This window comes from Scatophagus argus, chromosome 9 (assembly GCF_020382885.2).
Source record: "Scatophagus argus isolate fScaArg1 chromosome 9, fScaArg1.pri, whole genome shotgun sequence".
Taxonomy (NCBI): Eukaryota; Metazoa; Chordata; class Actinopteri; family Scatophagidae; genus Scatophagus; species Scatophagus argus.
Window position 1 is genome coordinate 3966249 of NC_058501.1, and position 16729 is coordinate 3982977.

Here is a 16729-nt window from a genome sequence, read left to right on the forward strand (position 1 = left end):
TTACTCACATATCTCCATTCCCTGTGGCTGGGAAGCGGTGCAGTTGCAGGAGCAGGTGACATTGGAGTTGCCGGGGCCGCCAGGGGCCGTTAGGTTTTGCATGGGGCTAGGCAGACCGGGACACCGCTCCGGGGAGAGAGCCACCGCCACCGTCGGGGCCCCACGACGGGAAAACAACACAAAACTTCCAGGCAGCGGCAGCTGAGTCCGCCGCTACGAGTAACTCCTGACAGTTTCGCAATTATTTTTCCACGGTTTTTCTCACGCCATATTTGAATCGGAGCGGCTCGGACAGTGAATTAGAGGGAGATTAGGGGACGAGCCATTGCCCGTGGCTAACACATTGTATAGTTTTTTCCGTTCCTTCCTTCGCCGCTAAGAGCAGCTGTCCTTCCTCCACTAGACCGGAGCAGACACAGCGGGCTAAGGCTCCGCCTATACGCTGACAGACTGCTGCTGCGGCCAATCAGAGGGCTCCAGAGGAGGAACAGACAGAGGGAAAGAAAGGTGCTGCCTTCAGGAGCGGACAGGAAAAATACAATTACGCCTTCAGTCAACCAAAAATGAAATAAAATGTCATATGCTCTTACACCCACACAAATATTGACTGGGGATGTCTGGGCTTACTGTGACACACGTTTAAGCTTGCTGACGAACAAAGTAGTCGACTTTTTGTGCTGATAATATGAACAAAATGTTTTCCTCCTTGTGATAAGTAGACTACTTTAAATTAAAAACAGACGTTGGTCATATAAACAGACATTTATACAAATTTTGTACTCATTTGTCCAATTTGTGAAATTTGCTTACTGTATTGTTTATGAAATGACAAAACCACAAAACAAGGCCTTTGCAAGCTACTGTCTTTAAATCAGTAAAAGATTTTGTTTATGCCGGGGTCCTGTTTAAGTCATGTTTGTTGCGGTGCTATCGGGTGTCAGTAGTTAATATTCATGAAGAGGCTTGCATATATTAGCTGCATAATGCATTAATTGGCTATCATGATGCCTGACTATTTATAAATGTTATACAGCTGGGAGTCCTGCACCTGTTTAGCAGACTACAATCTTTGTACGTCAAGTCTTAAGACTTTGCTTTAAGCACCAAAAATGCGAAACAAATACATAAAATGTCATAGGTTAAGAGTCAGCTCATTAATTTTACACTTGACTCATTTTTTTTACCTTGCAGAATAAATTACAGCGATTGATTTTAAACCCCCCCCCAAAAAAAGAAATAAATAAAGAAAAAAATGTCATTGCAAGGTCCAGTTAATTATTTCTCACCAAAAGCACCTCAATGTGCATTGACATACATAATACACAACTTGGATACTAGTTGTACCAGGAGAACTTGAAAGCATCAGTGGAGAAGGGATGGGACAGGGGGTTATATGTTTGTGTGCGTGTCTGGGTTACAGGGGGGTGGGTGCACGGGGGTGGGTGGGGGGGGTGACCTGACTCAGAAAGCTAGCAGACGGCCGGGTCGTGGTTGACAATGGCTGTGGGAGAGCAGAGCATTGGAGAGAGGGAGGGAGGAGGCAGGGCCCGGACTGCTCGGTCTGGTGGGTTATTTGGGGAGGGTGGGGAGTGCGCTTCGAGTTTCACTCCCTTTTTACGACGGGCCACAGCCAATAGAGACAGCCCTTTGAAGGGGCTAACCTTGAGGTGACCCCCGCGCCAGTCTTGTGGTTCAGGGGCACATGTGTAGCAGAGAAGCATTTCCCCGACCTCCCCATCCACCCCAACACATCCCCCCTGAATCTAACCAACAGTGCAACCCTCCCTCCCTCCCACCCATCACACACACACACACACACAATTTAGCGCAGGACTGTCTGCAGTCTATAAATAAACCAGGCTGTTCAAATCTGAGAAAAACGATGAATGCCACTCTAGACCAGCAGGTTGCCAAAATATGGTCTAGGGACTCTAAGAGGTCATTGAAGAGCTTTCAGGTGGCCCTCCAACAAAGCAGGTATGGTTAGAGTTCTACCTCATCTGTGCACAGGACAAAGAGACAATAATACAGCAATGGTTCTTTTGATCAGAGGCTTGCTCTCTTACAGCCCCCTTCTGCAGTAAATAGTAAAAGCAACATTTTGTTGCGAACCATGAGAGAAAATCTCATCATATATAGACTGAAAATTGTTTGGGAAATGCCTGCTCTCAGGGGGTTTACATTTCAATTCTGAAAACCAAAGGCAATAAGATGTCTCTCTGTGAAGGAAAATAAGTAAATGAGAAAAGCAAAGACCTTCAACAGATGTTGTGCATTAAGTGCTGCATGACTGGCCAAGTTCTATATCCAATCATGCAAAAATATTTTCCTTGATGGCTTCCAATGAATTCCACCCTCCTTCATAAGCGAAGTGACACTTTTGGGAAGGGAGAAAAAAATAGATGCGTGGTCCTGACGCAATTTACAAACGCCTGGCAGCTGTCATAATTCTACTGAAGCAACAAATCGAGTTGATGCTGTCTTGTCAGTTAAAGCCTCAGTATCAATCGAGACACTGAGGAGAATCCCCTGCCTTGATGTGAGGTCATCCTTGCATCCTCAAACACACACATACACATAAAAACACACTCCAGACATGCATGCACACCCCAGACAAGCTCTCATATACAGACACACTCAGACAAACATTGATTCTCCCTTTGCAACCCACCTCTATCCACTCACAAACACTCCACCGCCAAACGACACTCACACACACACACAGTCTGTCTGGAGCGTCAATTTAGTCCCCTGGGGAGCACGCAGGGTGACACCACTAACAGGCCAGACCAGACTAGACAGCCAGCAGACAGATAAATACTAGGCACGGCTGAATACCAAATGCACTCTAGTCTACCAGCTCCCCTACCATCCCCCCTGACTGCAGTCTGCGTGCGCGCACACACACACACACACACACACAAACACTGCACGCATAGCCTCTCTGTGTCTCTCTCGGGAAACGTCTGTCTCATCGTGTATTTGAGGAATACTAACTTTAGGTTGATAGGTTTATCACGCTCGGCACGTGTGCATGCGTCTATTTTAGGAACTTTGCATGGGGCTTTCCTGCTTACACAGGGGTTTCATGCTTATTCAGGAGTTCACTGTGTGTTGCTTTTGTTTCGTGACTGTTTGAATCAAAGCATGACATGTTCACGTTGTGCCTGAAAGATCTAAATACTGTTTTTTCTTTTTAATATTAAGTCTAAGCAGGATAAGAAACATCAGTGCCAGGTATCTGTACACAACCAGCACTGCTTCATTTGAAGCCATGTTGTGCACGTGCGTGTTTAGATGTAGAGTATATTTGAAGATAAAGTTTAAGAAGAGGCCTCCTGCCTGTATCTCACCATATGCAGCAGATAGATTACAGAGGAGATTAAAAAGAAACACTTTCACTCAAATATTCTTTTACCATCTACAGATGCTCGGTAGTTTAGATGTCTGTGATGAGACCATGAACGCATCAGGGGTGTGATCAGGCTGATACTGAAAGCAGCACAGCAAAAGCTTCAGCTGAAGACAGAAAAAAAAAACCCCCCAAAAAAACCATGATATCCAGAGCAAATTCTCCCATCTCAGCTTGTGTGGTGCTGAGAGAGACACTACTTCATAGCGCCATCTTGTGGCTCAGCTAGGAAAAGGTCTGTTTCATGCATCAACCCAAACATGGACTGGAAAAACTGCTCCACTTCTCTAGTGTCTGCTTCAGTTCTCCTTGAGTCTCTTCTCAGTCGCTCCATTACTTCTGAAACCAAAGCCGTCTCCCGGGCACTGGTTCAAGCTTTGAATCAATTACGACTCGTCTTCATCAGAAACCTCAAGGGAACATGGAGGAGGACACGGGGAAAATAAAAGAGTCCTATCCTCCAGCTTATGTTATAGCAATGTGCACTGTTCTTGCCCAGAGACTGCAATTTGCAGTTTGAAAAGGAAAGAACAGACAAAAATGCAAAACATATCAGTTTTGTTGTCTGGAAAGAACATTTAATGGCTAAAAGGTATTAATGGCTAAAAGTAAGCAGACACCTGTGACAACATACTCATTGTGATCAGGTTGCAAAGGCTTTATTTAGGCTTTAGAATACAAAGAAATTGTTCATTACAAACTGTGAGGTTTGAAAGATGTGAGCATTTAGAGGCAGGCAGAGTTTAATGAAAGACACTGTTCAGTTGCATTAGGGTAAGTGTAAGAGTTTTTGGAGTTTGACCATTAGAAGTCAGGATATGTTGACCTTCATTAATCTGTACTTTGTGACAGCCCCGGTGTTACGAAAGTGCAGTTATAAGCTAAAGTGCTTAGTGTGGTTCACTTGAAAGCTGTCAGTTTGGTGCAGGCTAAACAGGTGGACTGGGACCAGGCTTGGTCCAGTCAGACACTTTGTAGAAAGCAAAGTAGACACACAACCACGATTATTTTGTTATTGGTGATTTTTTTTCAAAAATCTTAACTACAACTAAATCCATGTGATGATCATAGGGACTGCCCCCGGTTATGGAAGTAATCTGTAAGTCACTTTGGGTAACATTTATGGGCTTTAGCACATGAGTGTAGGGCTTTTCCCTGATCAGCCACAAAGAGGAAAGAGTTTAACCCAATGCAGCACAACCTGCTGTCAGTGACAGAAATTTGATTTCCCTGTGCAGTTCCACGTAGCAACGATGATGCAAGATGACAACACCGAAACTGTCCAATGAATGAGTCTGCCGTCTCTATGTAACTTTATGTTTACTTCTCTTAAATAATTTGTAATAAGATAGAGAGAAAAGGAGGAAATAAACGTCTTTCCCTGTTTGGTGTATAATAAACCTGATTGGCCTGCACAGAGCCCTGAACCCAGCCAACATCACTGGGACGAAATGGAACGCTAACTGCAAGCTGGGTCTTGTCCCCCCACATCAGTGCCACCCCTCACTAGTGCTATAGTACCACCACATGGAGGTGCAACATTACTGAAAATCAGCACTGATGAAAAGAGTAACACATGCACATTGATGCCAAACCACAAAATTATTTACTAAGCAGACAATTTGAATCAGCTCTTCCTGACTGCCTGTTTCTCGTAGGGTGCTGTTGAATGGAATACAATGAGGTCCTGTGTCTTTTCCAAAAATCTTTTCCTTGACCTCGATGGAAAACATCGTGAGGCCAAAAGGTGAAGGAGAATTCACAAGGGCGAAGAAAGAGACAACCACAGTGCTAAGGGAATTTAACTGCACTTGCACTAGCCCACATCGTTATGTGATGTACAATGATTTGTGTGTTCTGTTAAATGTTGCTGCCAAAATCAACTGTGGGATGGCATTATCTCTTTGCCTTTCATTGAGGATGATCTAGTGTGACTTGTGCTAAAGAAGATAAGATAGGAGACAGTGAAGCTCCTTTCCTTAGCATTCGGAGAATTCACCCTCCCCTTATCATGGCTCCTATTCAGATACTTAAGTAATTTCACTCACTCAGAAGCCTTTAGCAAAACAGTCTGGTCAACAGCAACCACAGTCTGTTTGGGTACTGCATATTTGTTAAATACAATTAAATTGGCTAATGGCAAGGCTCAGAAGTGGAGTGTGTGATGCAGTTCTCAGAAGGAAAGAGAATTTATCTTAGTCTTTCCTACAAGGGTCAGTCACCCGTGCTCTGTCCCCCCGTTTTACAAGGATATCCAAAGAACTAATATGGCGGATGGTGAACTTCCAATGTTCTTGGCAGCTACTAAGATGTTCCATTCAATGGGAGCAACTCCTGCCAGGTATGTCCAGAAGAATGACAGTGCTCAGCAATCACACATTGCTGTAAAGTCTTGGGTGTTCACATCCTTTTTGTCTTCAAGTTTACCAAGGTTTAAGACAAAAAGGGATAAGATTAAACTGACAGATTACAAATGTTTCATGAACACTGAGCACAAGAAATAACCTGCACCACTGTAAATTTACACAATACACTTAAAGCCAGTGTATAAACTCCAGTAAAGCAGTTTCTATCCTGCATCACTAATGCCTGTTTATCCAAAAAAAAATTCCTTCTGTGGGTGCAGCCTCTGTCACGGGACTTGTGTGAGGAAAGTACTCGCACATGACGATGATCCATTTTGACTCTGGCATAACATTTTCAGTCAGACTAATAACTCGAAACACCCCGTGACTTCTGTGTATATTCAGTATTACTGAATGCCATTCCAAATGTCAGAACAAAAGATGGATATGACTCAGCCTTAATACTGGGGCTGAATGGGATTCATGAATTAACCGCAATGCATCTCACCAGCTGACACAGCTGAAGAGCGAAAGAGAGGGAGAGAGAGAGAGGGAGAGAGAGAGAGGAGAGAGAGGAGATAGTTTGCTTAGGCATCAACTGTAACTCCGTCTTCAGCGGAGCGCTAAGTAACAGAAAGGCCACTCCAGACAGTTAGATTGCAGAGTAGAGAGTTGCATTCAATAAAAGCGTCTGGCATGCCACATCATATTTGCTGCTTCCTGCCCTTGTCTGGCTGCAGTGCCGTGTCATATCCTGTCCGCACAGGTGCACCAGCTGTCTGGTTTCCCACCCCTGTCGTTTCTACACACACACACCTCACTTCCACCCCTGTCATTTCGAAACCCACCCCTCCCTATCGCTCTTACTGCCGCAGGCACCACTGCAATGACACCATAGCGCTCGCTGAAAAGTTGTGCGCGCGTGTGCTGGAGACAAACAGGGAGAAAAAGAGAAAGGAAGATGACAGACAGACAGACAGATGGGCAGCCTGTGTGTCTAAGTTTGGGTTTGAATGAGAGAAAGACAGATTGAATACGACAGATCAAGAAAGAGATAGACAATGCCTGAGGTGAAGGATACTTGACTGAGTGAGTGAATAAATGACAAGAGGGGAAGAAAAGAAGAAAACAGGAAGGAAGAGCAGAGGTGAAGAAAAGAAAGAGAACAGCAGAGAAGAGAAGAAACAGAGTGAAAGCAAAAGCCTGTGAGTCTGTGAAAGAGGGACCCAGAGACACAGACAGAGAGAAAGAGTAGATAATCAGCAGGTATTGAGCTCTTTTCACCCCTGCGGTAGGGCCCTGCTGAGCATTGTAATGGGCTGTCTGCCCAGCTGGGCCGATGAGCTCATGTCTGGCTTTAATGCCAATCTCCTGAACTGGCACACGGCTCGACGGGGCGAGCGCAAACGCAACACCACAGCGCTGCCACTCTACAGCTGCCAGAGGAAGGACAGGGTACGGCTGACAAAGGAAAAGAAAGATGAGAAAAAGAGAAAGAAATTCGACCAAGAGATTCAGGGAGGGCAAAGGTGTGTTTGCCCATGTGGGCGTGTGTCCCGTCAGCCACTTCCGTCACAACACTGATAAGAGCCCCGAACCAGACGGCGATAATCACACAGACAGTGAGACAGACAGCGGCTATAAATGTGTGTGTGTGTGTGTAAAAGTGAGGGAAGGACAGAATGAGGGCGAGAGAGAGAGAGAGAGTGTGTGTGTGTATGTGTTGTTTTATGTAGTCATAAACAGCAGTGATTACAGAGTGTGGATGGTGCAGGTTACAGCCTCCCGCTGTTAACAGTCCATACATATAGTTGGAGGCGCTCACACACACACACACACACACACACTGAAACATACCTATTATTCAAACATGAAATCAAAATGATGTATACATACTGTCTATACCAGAACAAATAAGCATACATATAGGCATACATTTGCAAGTATACATACATAAATGTATTCTTTCCTGATTATTAAAATGTATGACAAAAAACACAAATCTGTGTCATGTTCTGCTACATGTTCATACATAAATGTACAAGGAGTTAGCTCAAAAAGTAAATATTCAGCACTCAGGACTGCACTGTTTCAGTCGTTTGCCTTCTTCACTTTCTTTGGTCTTTAAAGCATACAGACACGTTATTGTTATTATTACAATAAAAGTGTTTGCTTTTACTCAATGTGACGGCTGCTCTCACTGCAGGCATTTCACAGCAAGCGTTATACAGCGCTCCCTTATCCCCAGGTTTGCTGCTCAGACAGTGATCTCTACACGTTGTGTAAACCATGGCCTCACAACACAACCGTGTTGAATTCAATCTGCATCTTAAACAAGGATGCAAGTAAAAGGAGGGAAAAGGGAAAGCTGCACATTGCCTTTGGCACTTTAAAAGCAAATGTTATGGGCTTGCTACAAAGTTACAAGCGGTGACTGACTAGACAGTGATGGAATACATTCATTATAATCCATTTGAAGCAGGCTGATTGGGGCCAGCTTTAACAAATACAATTTCTGTCGGCTTGTGTTCTTCTACCATGTTGGTCCAGACTGAGATAGCTCAACAATTATTACTTAGATGACCATGACATTTTGAACAGACATTCATGGTTCCCAGAGGATGAATCCTACTTGCTTTGGTGATTAGTGGCTCATACCCAATGCAACAGGACACAAGAAGTCGTTATTTGAAGAAAAAAATCAGTTCTCTCTTTGGTCACACTCATAGACAGTATAATAAATGGACAGAGCTTCCATGTAATCCCTCATTGCACAGGAGTCTGTAAACTGAGATGGTTGTGCACAACAGTTTGGGTGATAACTCTGAATGTGTTTGGAAAACTACTGCTACATTAAAACCAACAAGTGATATTCAGTACAACATATTTGATTTGTACAAAGTCCCCACATTAAATAAACTGTAATTATCTTTTCAGTTTTTGCTGTTTGCAAGACAATTATCATCTGCTATCAGTGGCAACCCTGATGGTCCGGACAGAAATCAATCGAACTCAGTGACCCAGATCACTTTTACACTAGTTCAGCACTTTGGATCACATTAGAACAAATCACTGTGCTCCATAAGTGTTTCAAACACAAGCAGAGGGCAAAAGTAAAAGAAAGGAACTGAAACACACGCTTGTTAACCAACAACCGTGTCACCTGACTGTCACACAGTTCTCTTCTTACATAACCAATAGCCACATTAACATGCTGTCTGTCTATTATCATCAGTCACGTGTCTCTCAGTCTGATCTTCTTCCCCTTCACTTTCACCCTTGTGTCTCTGCCTCTCCCATGCCCTCTCTTACCCTTTATCCACACATACAGTTATTTTGTCCGCTATTACTTTTGTTTAATCGCATTTCTCTAATTAAAACAGGGATAATTATTTTCAGCCTTTCTCACTTAAACACTCTCACTTTGTGGGCAATGCACTGGAGCTTGTTTTCCAGCAAACCAAACGCTGCAATGACAACCGAAAAACAAAATAATTAGCTGTGGACAACCTTTAGATTTCATGCCATTAATTTTGTTGAAACACCGTCTGATTCAAAGTTCTTTGGAATAATTTAACTTTGACTGAAAGGACTAATTAGGATCCATTTCCATTTTTCTCTTCCCCCTTTGTTTTTATTAGGTGGAGTAGACTGTAGGCAAATTCTAACACTAATGTCAAGTGAATTTAGGATTCACCAAATAATTATCAGTTTAACCTATGCCCTGGTAGTTTGCTGATAACATCCATTTCAAGAAATCTCTTGAAGAACAACTTGAGCAGCCAGCTTCAGCTTAGATATTAGCGGTTTCATACATCATCTCTTACATACATTGGAGAGTGTCAAAACATAAGCTACCGACTGTGAGGGCAGCAGGTTTGAAACAGATGGACGCTCATATGAACAAGTTGCAGAGATCCAAACATGCCAAGCACTCCTCCTCTCTGCCTGCCTGGCCATGCCATGCAAAATGATATAGCTCCCATATTGAGGAATATAATGAAAACATTACATTAGGTGAGGGATGCTGTGTTTAGAGCAGGGGCTGACAGATGGATGGTGGTGGGAACATGTTGCAGCACCCCAGACCCGCTACCACCCTGGCAGAACTTAGCGACACGCAGGTTAGCACGACCAGCGAGCTAATGCTGCCTACACTAACACAGCTGCTTCCAGTGGACCCCTGCCTGCACTGCTTGGATTTTACATCCTTATATGTTATCATATCGCATAGCTTTGTTAGCTCCTGGGTTGACTCAATCCTACCGTGCAGCTCGTAAACAGCACAGCCCGTGACAGCTTGTACCAGCCCAGTCAGCGTTCCCCACAGTCTGCCTCACTGCCATCCTATAGCTCTGTAGCAGGACCAGGGAGTTAACAGCTTGTACCAGGCCAGCGAGCGTCCCAGCTCACAGCTTGCATTGCTAGCGAAGGGCCCCCCCCCAAGCCTCCTTTTACAGTAGTAGTAAGCAGGGCTACAGGGAGTCAACGGATCACCCCACAACAGCTTGTAACCGCAATGTTCACTGCTGAGGTGCTAAAACCAAAGGCAAGGCTACACAACAACATTAACACTGCATCAGTCAGCAGTGGTATCATTTGCGGTGGATAAAATGTCTGACAGGGTGGAATTAGCAGCAAAAATGGTGATTATGTGATCCATATCTCCATATGTGAGGAATACTGACAGATGCCGCCATGCCGGGCCATAACCTGAAGACTCTGTAATGTCTGATTCACAGCAGAAATATGCAGATATGTTGAATATTTTAAGAATTTCCCATATTTCTTCTTTTTTTTCATGCCCAAAACCTTTAGTGATGATTAGGCATGAAATAGAAATAAGCAATACCTAAATATTTAAATCTCTGCAGCCAAGAATATTCTTGCTGTACACTTCTAAAGGGGAACACACACTGCCTGAGTATAACATTATGTCTGAACACCCACACACATTGTTTTCAATTCTAGACCATATAGTGACTGTGTCTTGAGGCATGTCATGGCAGTCTGAACTTGTCTGGAAACGTTCAGTTTACTTCACAGTATGAATGTGCATCAACTCTGGAGAAAACAAGCAATTTTATCACATTTGCTTCGACGATTGACACATTCCAGGTACTGTAACCTGACAACTCCTTCTGCTGTATATTGCATTTATACAGACATCATCTGGAACAGCATGTAAATTTTGAAGGAAACAAAGCTTTCCGGACCAGGTTTTCTAGTTAAATAATGAGGAAATTACATACATATTTAATTAGGTTTCTGCCAAAACATCTGATCTTGTGATTCCGTACAACATCCATACATAGCAGCTAAGGCATGAGCAACACTTTGTATGGTTATGTTTGGGAACTCAGCACTTGGTTAATGTTAATGCTAAAGCTGGTGATGTTGATTTAACACAGAAAAAGTCTGGAGTGACCTTAAGCATTCGACACAGTCTTTCAGGAAACTTAACCAAAGCACTTTTGTTGTCAAACCTAAACATACAGTTGACTCAGCAGTCAAAGAGTACACCCCAGATCTCTTAAACTGCACCCTAGTTTCTATCACTTGCACCTTTTACTTCAATCCCTACCACTGAGGACGCATGGAGAGATGTGAGGAAACCATCCAAAGACAGAAAAGGAGGAACGTGCCATTTCATTCCAATGTGCCAGCTGTAGGTGTGGAATATTTATATGTCATGGCTGCTTTATGTATCCTCATTCATGGTTCCTCAGAGATCCTTCCATGCTTCTCGGAGCAGAAATAAGAGCTTTGGCATGGCCTGCAACATGGCAAACCACAACAGCTTCCATGTTTAAGCAAGGGTCAGGGAAATATCAAATCAAAAGACTTGGCCTGCAGTCCTGTCTGTGGCCAAGATGCCAACATTGTCTCATAGCCAGGTGCTGTTCTGGCAGTGTGCTTATAACTCATGGATGTGTTATCATATGAGGGTTAGGGGATAGTACTTCATCTTCTCAGTAGCACCTGTAGCAACACACCCACTCCAACACAGCTTGTGCATTTGTTTATCCCACTGCTATTTTCAGTGTGAACTCCTGTTTAAGCAGCAAAATCACAAAGCGTGTAGTCAATACTACGATGTCTTGTTCCTCTGTTTTTCTCCCATGAACAATTTCCAACCCTTTTCCTGTTGGCGGTGCAAAGCTGAAATCACATCTAACTGCCGTGTCTCTGCTGCAGACATGGAACATGTGATTCGTATCTGTGTGGATTGTGTTATTCCTTTCTTCCTGCTCAGAGATCAGTCAGTAACACTGAGCTGTAGATACTTGGCAATGGTCTGGAAAATGATTTGAGCGCTGATTTATTCCAAGTTTTCTGATTGTGTCTGTGTGTGTGTGTGTGTGTGTGTGTGTGTGTGTGTGTGCTTGTTGTCTGCCCAGTGACACCCAGTGAGAGGCTGCTTCCTCAGAGAGTGATTGGTTTGCTGGCGAGACAGTCTGTCTGTGCAGGTGGGAGAGCTGCCCATGTCATCATTTCATTTTCTGTCTGCTTTCACTACCATCCAATTCCTGTCATTTACTATTTTCCAAGCAGCTAATCAAGCTCTCCTCTGTCACCTCCATGTTTCATGTTTTACTCGTTTTCACTGAGATCCATGCCTGTCTTTCATTTTTTTTCCCTCCTGCCTTCAACCGAGCATTTTACAAAGACAGATTTAAAACATTTGAAGATACGCTAAATGAAACTTCAAATTGATCACCAAATTACAGTCGAAAACCCGAAATAAATTTATTAAATTTACTTTACATCACACTGAAATCTAAACTAATTCAACCTCAACGATACTATTCTGTATGAATTCTGAATAATACGCTCTTAACCTGATTGTGTATTAATCTGGACATGTGGCTGTGGAAAAAAACACAAATCCTTTTTTAATTAAGCAATAACAAGAGGGAGCGTTAAACTGAGAGATACTGGCACCGCTGTGATGACCTCTGGCACTGAGCTGTCTAATGCCGTCTGACAGTTCACTCGGACCTTCTCTAAATACTTCTCTGAAAACACTCAAGTTCAAACAATTCCAACTGTGATAATACTGTGTGTCCACCTAATGTCAAAGTATAGCTGATTTCAAAGAGCTTCTTCTGTTTTAGGGGTTGTCCTCCTTCGGTATCCAGCTGCAAAGACCTAAATACATACAAATCCATGTGGTCAGCAGCTAGTAACCTGAAGCCCACAGGTGTGTGGGCCTAACTGTTAAGTATGACCTCTCTGCTCTTTACATCTGCAATGTAAAATACACATTTGAGACCAAGACCCCTGCTAAATCTGTCACTCTGGCTTGTGATATTTCAGCAGCATGTGTCATCAGTGCCCACTGGCTTAATGTTCTATGTACTGGTTTTCTTACTTTAGTAAGAAAAATTGGAAACAAATAAGAACCAAATAGTGCTGAGTTCTGGTTATTTACTTTGTTAATCACCTGACCTCTCTCTCTCTCTCTCTTTCTTTGATACTGTCAATCACTCTGTCAGTTGGCCTTTATGGGTTGTCTGTAATAAATAAACAGGTGGTGCAAAAACAGCATCAGTCTAATTTGAACAAATAAAACAAGGCCCCAATTCAAAGTCACAAACTGGGGTGATACCACTCAGGAAATGTAACCCTGCAATATTAAGTTACTAGTTAATAGAATGTTTTTTCTCCAATCACCATGACAGAGATAGACAGCTTCAGAGATATGACTTGTAAGTCCTATTTGAACCTTTTTGACCAGATAATTCCAGGTACTAAGGGGCCACAGGCCAGTGGGTCAGCACTACAGAGTCCTTCTCACTAGTTCCTGGGCCATTAGAAAGTGCTTGCCCCAAAGCAGAAATGTTTTTGGGAAAAGGACCCATGGCAGAGTCCTGGTTCCTACAGTTCAAGCGAAGTTTCTGAACTCTAAAAAGTTCTTGGGTTCATAGAAATCTTCCTGCTGTGATAAATAGCTGTCTCTCAGTTGCTGACCACTTCATTTTGCTAAGTAGACTGAACCCTCAGTGTGTAAAGTCCAATTCAGGTTAGGTAAACTTGAAGAACCATTTGAGCAGTTGATCATGAAAGGCTTGTTTTTGGGTATTGCAAGTATTTTTTTTTATCTGAGACATGCCTCCTCACCCCACCTCCTCACTCTCTATCATCATCTTCATCTCTCATTTATCTCTCTGTCTCTTTCTCTCTCTCAGCAGGAAAGCTCTGCCCAGTCACAACCCAAGAACGGCTCCTTGTCCCTCCACAGCGCAAGCAAAACAACCATCCAGGCACACACACACTCATTAACAAATAAACTCATGCTGGTAAAGTGAAAAGCATAGAGGCTTACACACATACACACTCTCTTACACACATAGAGGCTCCAAACATGAGCATTGAGTGGCCACATTAATTATATGAGCAGTGGGGGTTTCCCTCCCTGCCATGTCCACTGTGGGCCCTGAGATATTTAATAAACCTGTCACAGCCAGGACTCCCTGCCTTAACCTAGAGCTAATGAGACACACACACACACACACACACACACACACACACACACGGGTTTGCCACTTGCAGCTGAACTGGAAGCTGGTGTGATGCTACAGTGTCAGACAATCTAAGGTCTGGATTATAAGCGTACACAGACAGCTGAGGGCACCATAGGCAGGTAGAAGTTCTGTCTGGAACCTGCTTGAAGGACACGTTCCACACATGCTCAGAGGGTCAGTGTTGCATGCATGTTGTGACTCAAGTGACAACCTTTCCAAGGTTGACAAAAAGAGCTGTTTTGTCTGTTGCACTTAGCGCAATTGCAAATAGAACTGGAGAGATGCAGGTAACAACAGATTTCTTTACACAACTTTTCCAGAGCATGTGCAGTTGGTGTCCTTGTAGTGACACATCTCTGGGTGCTTCTTTTGTTTTTGTTGTCAAACAGTTTATGTTGTCTGAGTTTTGTGTTATTAAAGCTCATTTGTTGTTTTCTTTCCACTTGCTTGCTTGGAGTGTTTTTGCATTTGGGTCCTTTATGAATCACATGCTAGTCAACTTAGTTGATTTAGCCAAGGGACTCAAACCATCTCCAAAACCACAGCTCTTGTGGGATGTTCCTGGTCTGCACTCGTGACGACCTACCAAAGGTAGTCCAAGAAAGGAAAACTAGCTAACCAGCAACAGGGTTGGCCAAGGCTCACTGATGAATGTGGGGAGGAAAGGCAGGCCAATGTTGACTGATCCAATAGAAGAGCTATTGTAGCTCAGATTGCTGAAAAAGTTAATGCTGGTTCTGACGGAAAAGTGTCAGAACACACAGTGCATTGCAGTCTGTTATGTAAGGTATATGGCTGTGTAGCTGCAGAACTGTCAGGGTGCCCATGCTGACCCATGTCCACTACCTAAAGCACCTACAAAAAAAAGTGGCTGATGGATCACGTTTTCTGTTCCATCGTGTGGATGTGTTGCTTACATGATAAGATGTGGCACCAGGATGCACTATGGGAAGACAGAAAGCTGGCAGAGGCAGTGTGATGCTTTGGGCAATGTTCTGCTGGGAAACTCTGGACCCTGCCATTCATGTGGATTTTACTTTACATGTACCATCTATGTAAACATTGTTTCTGATTAAGTAGACCCCTTCAAGGAAATGGTATCCCATAGTGGCAATGGCCTCTTTCAAGAGGATAATGTGTCCTGCTTCACTGCTACAGTGATACAAGAACGGTTTGAGGAACACAACGAGTTTGTGGTATTGACTTGGCCTCCAAATTTTCCAGATCTCAGTCAAATCCAGCCTCCATGGAAAGTGCTTGAAATACAAGTCGGATCCATGGAAGCCCCACCTCAAAACTCACAGAACTTAAAGGATCTACTACTGATGACTTGGTGCCAGATAATACAGCATACCATCAGAGGTCTAGTGGAGTCCATTCCTCAATGAGTCAGAGCGGTTTCAGCGGAGAAAGGGGGACCTACTCAGTATTTGGCAGGTGGTAACGACGTTATGGTTGATCAGTGTAAAGGAGAGATCAGAGCTGAAGTTTACTCCCATTTAGATCAACTGCATGCAATGAAATTATGTAAAAATGTAATGAAACAACAACAATTGCTAAATAGTGAACCTGGGTTATAATAAGGCTGAAACATAATTTTACAACTACACTACAACAGCTCCTTATGTATTTCCAGAATAAGGACAGAGCATTTCTCTCCCCATTTGGGTCTGTTTGGGTCTGCATTTTTGATTGGGTCTAATTATTTTCGGATTTTTTTAGACCAGGATTGTGTGTGTTTGTGGGTCCCTTTTGAATAGGGTCTCTTTCTTCTGAAAATCCAATTATGCACATCAGGTTCTATTTTAAAAATTGGGACCGTTGAAGACTTAGTCTGCAATTCTTAACAAAAAAATAGGTCTTGGATCTTTTTTTTCTCAACCTCAACCAGTGATGCTAGTCAAACCAACTCAGCATAGAGACACAGAGACGGCTCTGGAATTTGAAATCACAGTTAGTGACACTTGATGCTTTGACTTGGGGTCTGCAAAGTCTCTCAGCCACAAACGACATCTCACACACACACACGCACACACACACTAAGCCCCTACTCACTTTACAGGAAGTCACAGAAATCACAGTCAACCTACATCTGTCACCCTGTGTACAGAGAGCTACTGCGAGCTGTGTCAGGCATCTGCATGACTGTTCACACTGCCAGTAAGCAGGTGTGTGTCAGTGTGTAAGAGTCTGTGGGTGAGCATATGGGCATCTACTGTATATGAATGCAAAAGAGAATGAGCTCTGAGAGACACAGAGACAAAGTGTGTGTGTGTGTGTGTGTGTATGTATCTGTGTTGTGTATTGGTGTATGTGTTTTCACCCAGACAAGGTTTTAGAGTGATGATAGGATTAGATTAGGCTGACAGTAGCATCAAGGCCAGCGTATGTTTGAATCCTCAGCTCTGGCAATCTGGGGATTAAGGTATAACAGAGAGTGTCTC

The 16729-nt window shown here is 43.4% G+C and overlaps 1 protein-coding gene across 4 annotated transcripts in view; it reads right to left on the reverse strand.

Annotated features, from left to right (window-relative positions):
- Positions 1–16729, reverse strand: part of LOC124064934 (low-density lipoprotein receptor class A domain-containing protein 4-like) — a 176825-nt gene that overhangs the window by 39350 nt on the left and 120746 nt on the right. The window contains exon 1 of one of the 4 annotated variants that reach the window (XM_046399846.1): positions 9–665. The exons of the other annotated variants lie outside the window; for them this stretch is intronic. Coding sequence (XP_046255802.1) covers positions 9–102 — 94 coding nt within the window. The 5' untranslated portion in view covers positions 103–665. Of the gene's footprint in view, positions 1–8; positions 666–16729 lie in introns of those variants that run through there. 4 annotated transcript variants of the gene reach the window in all.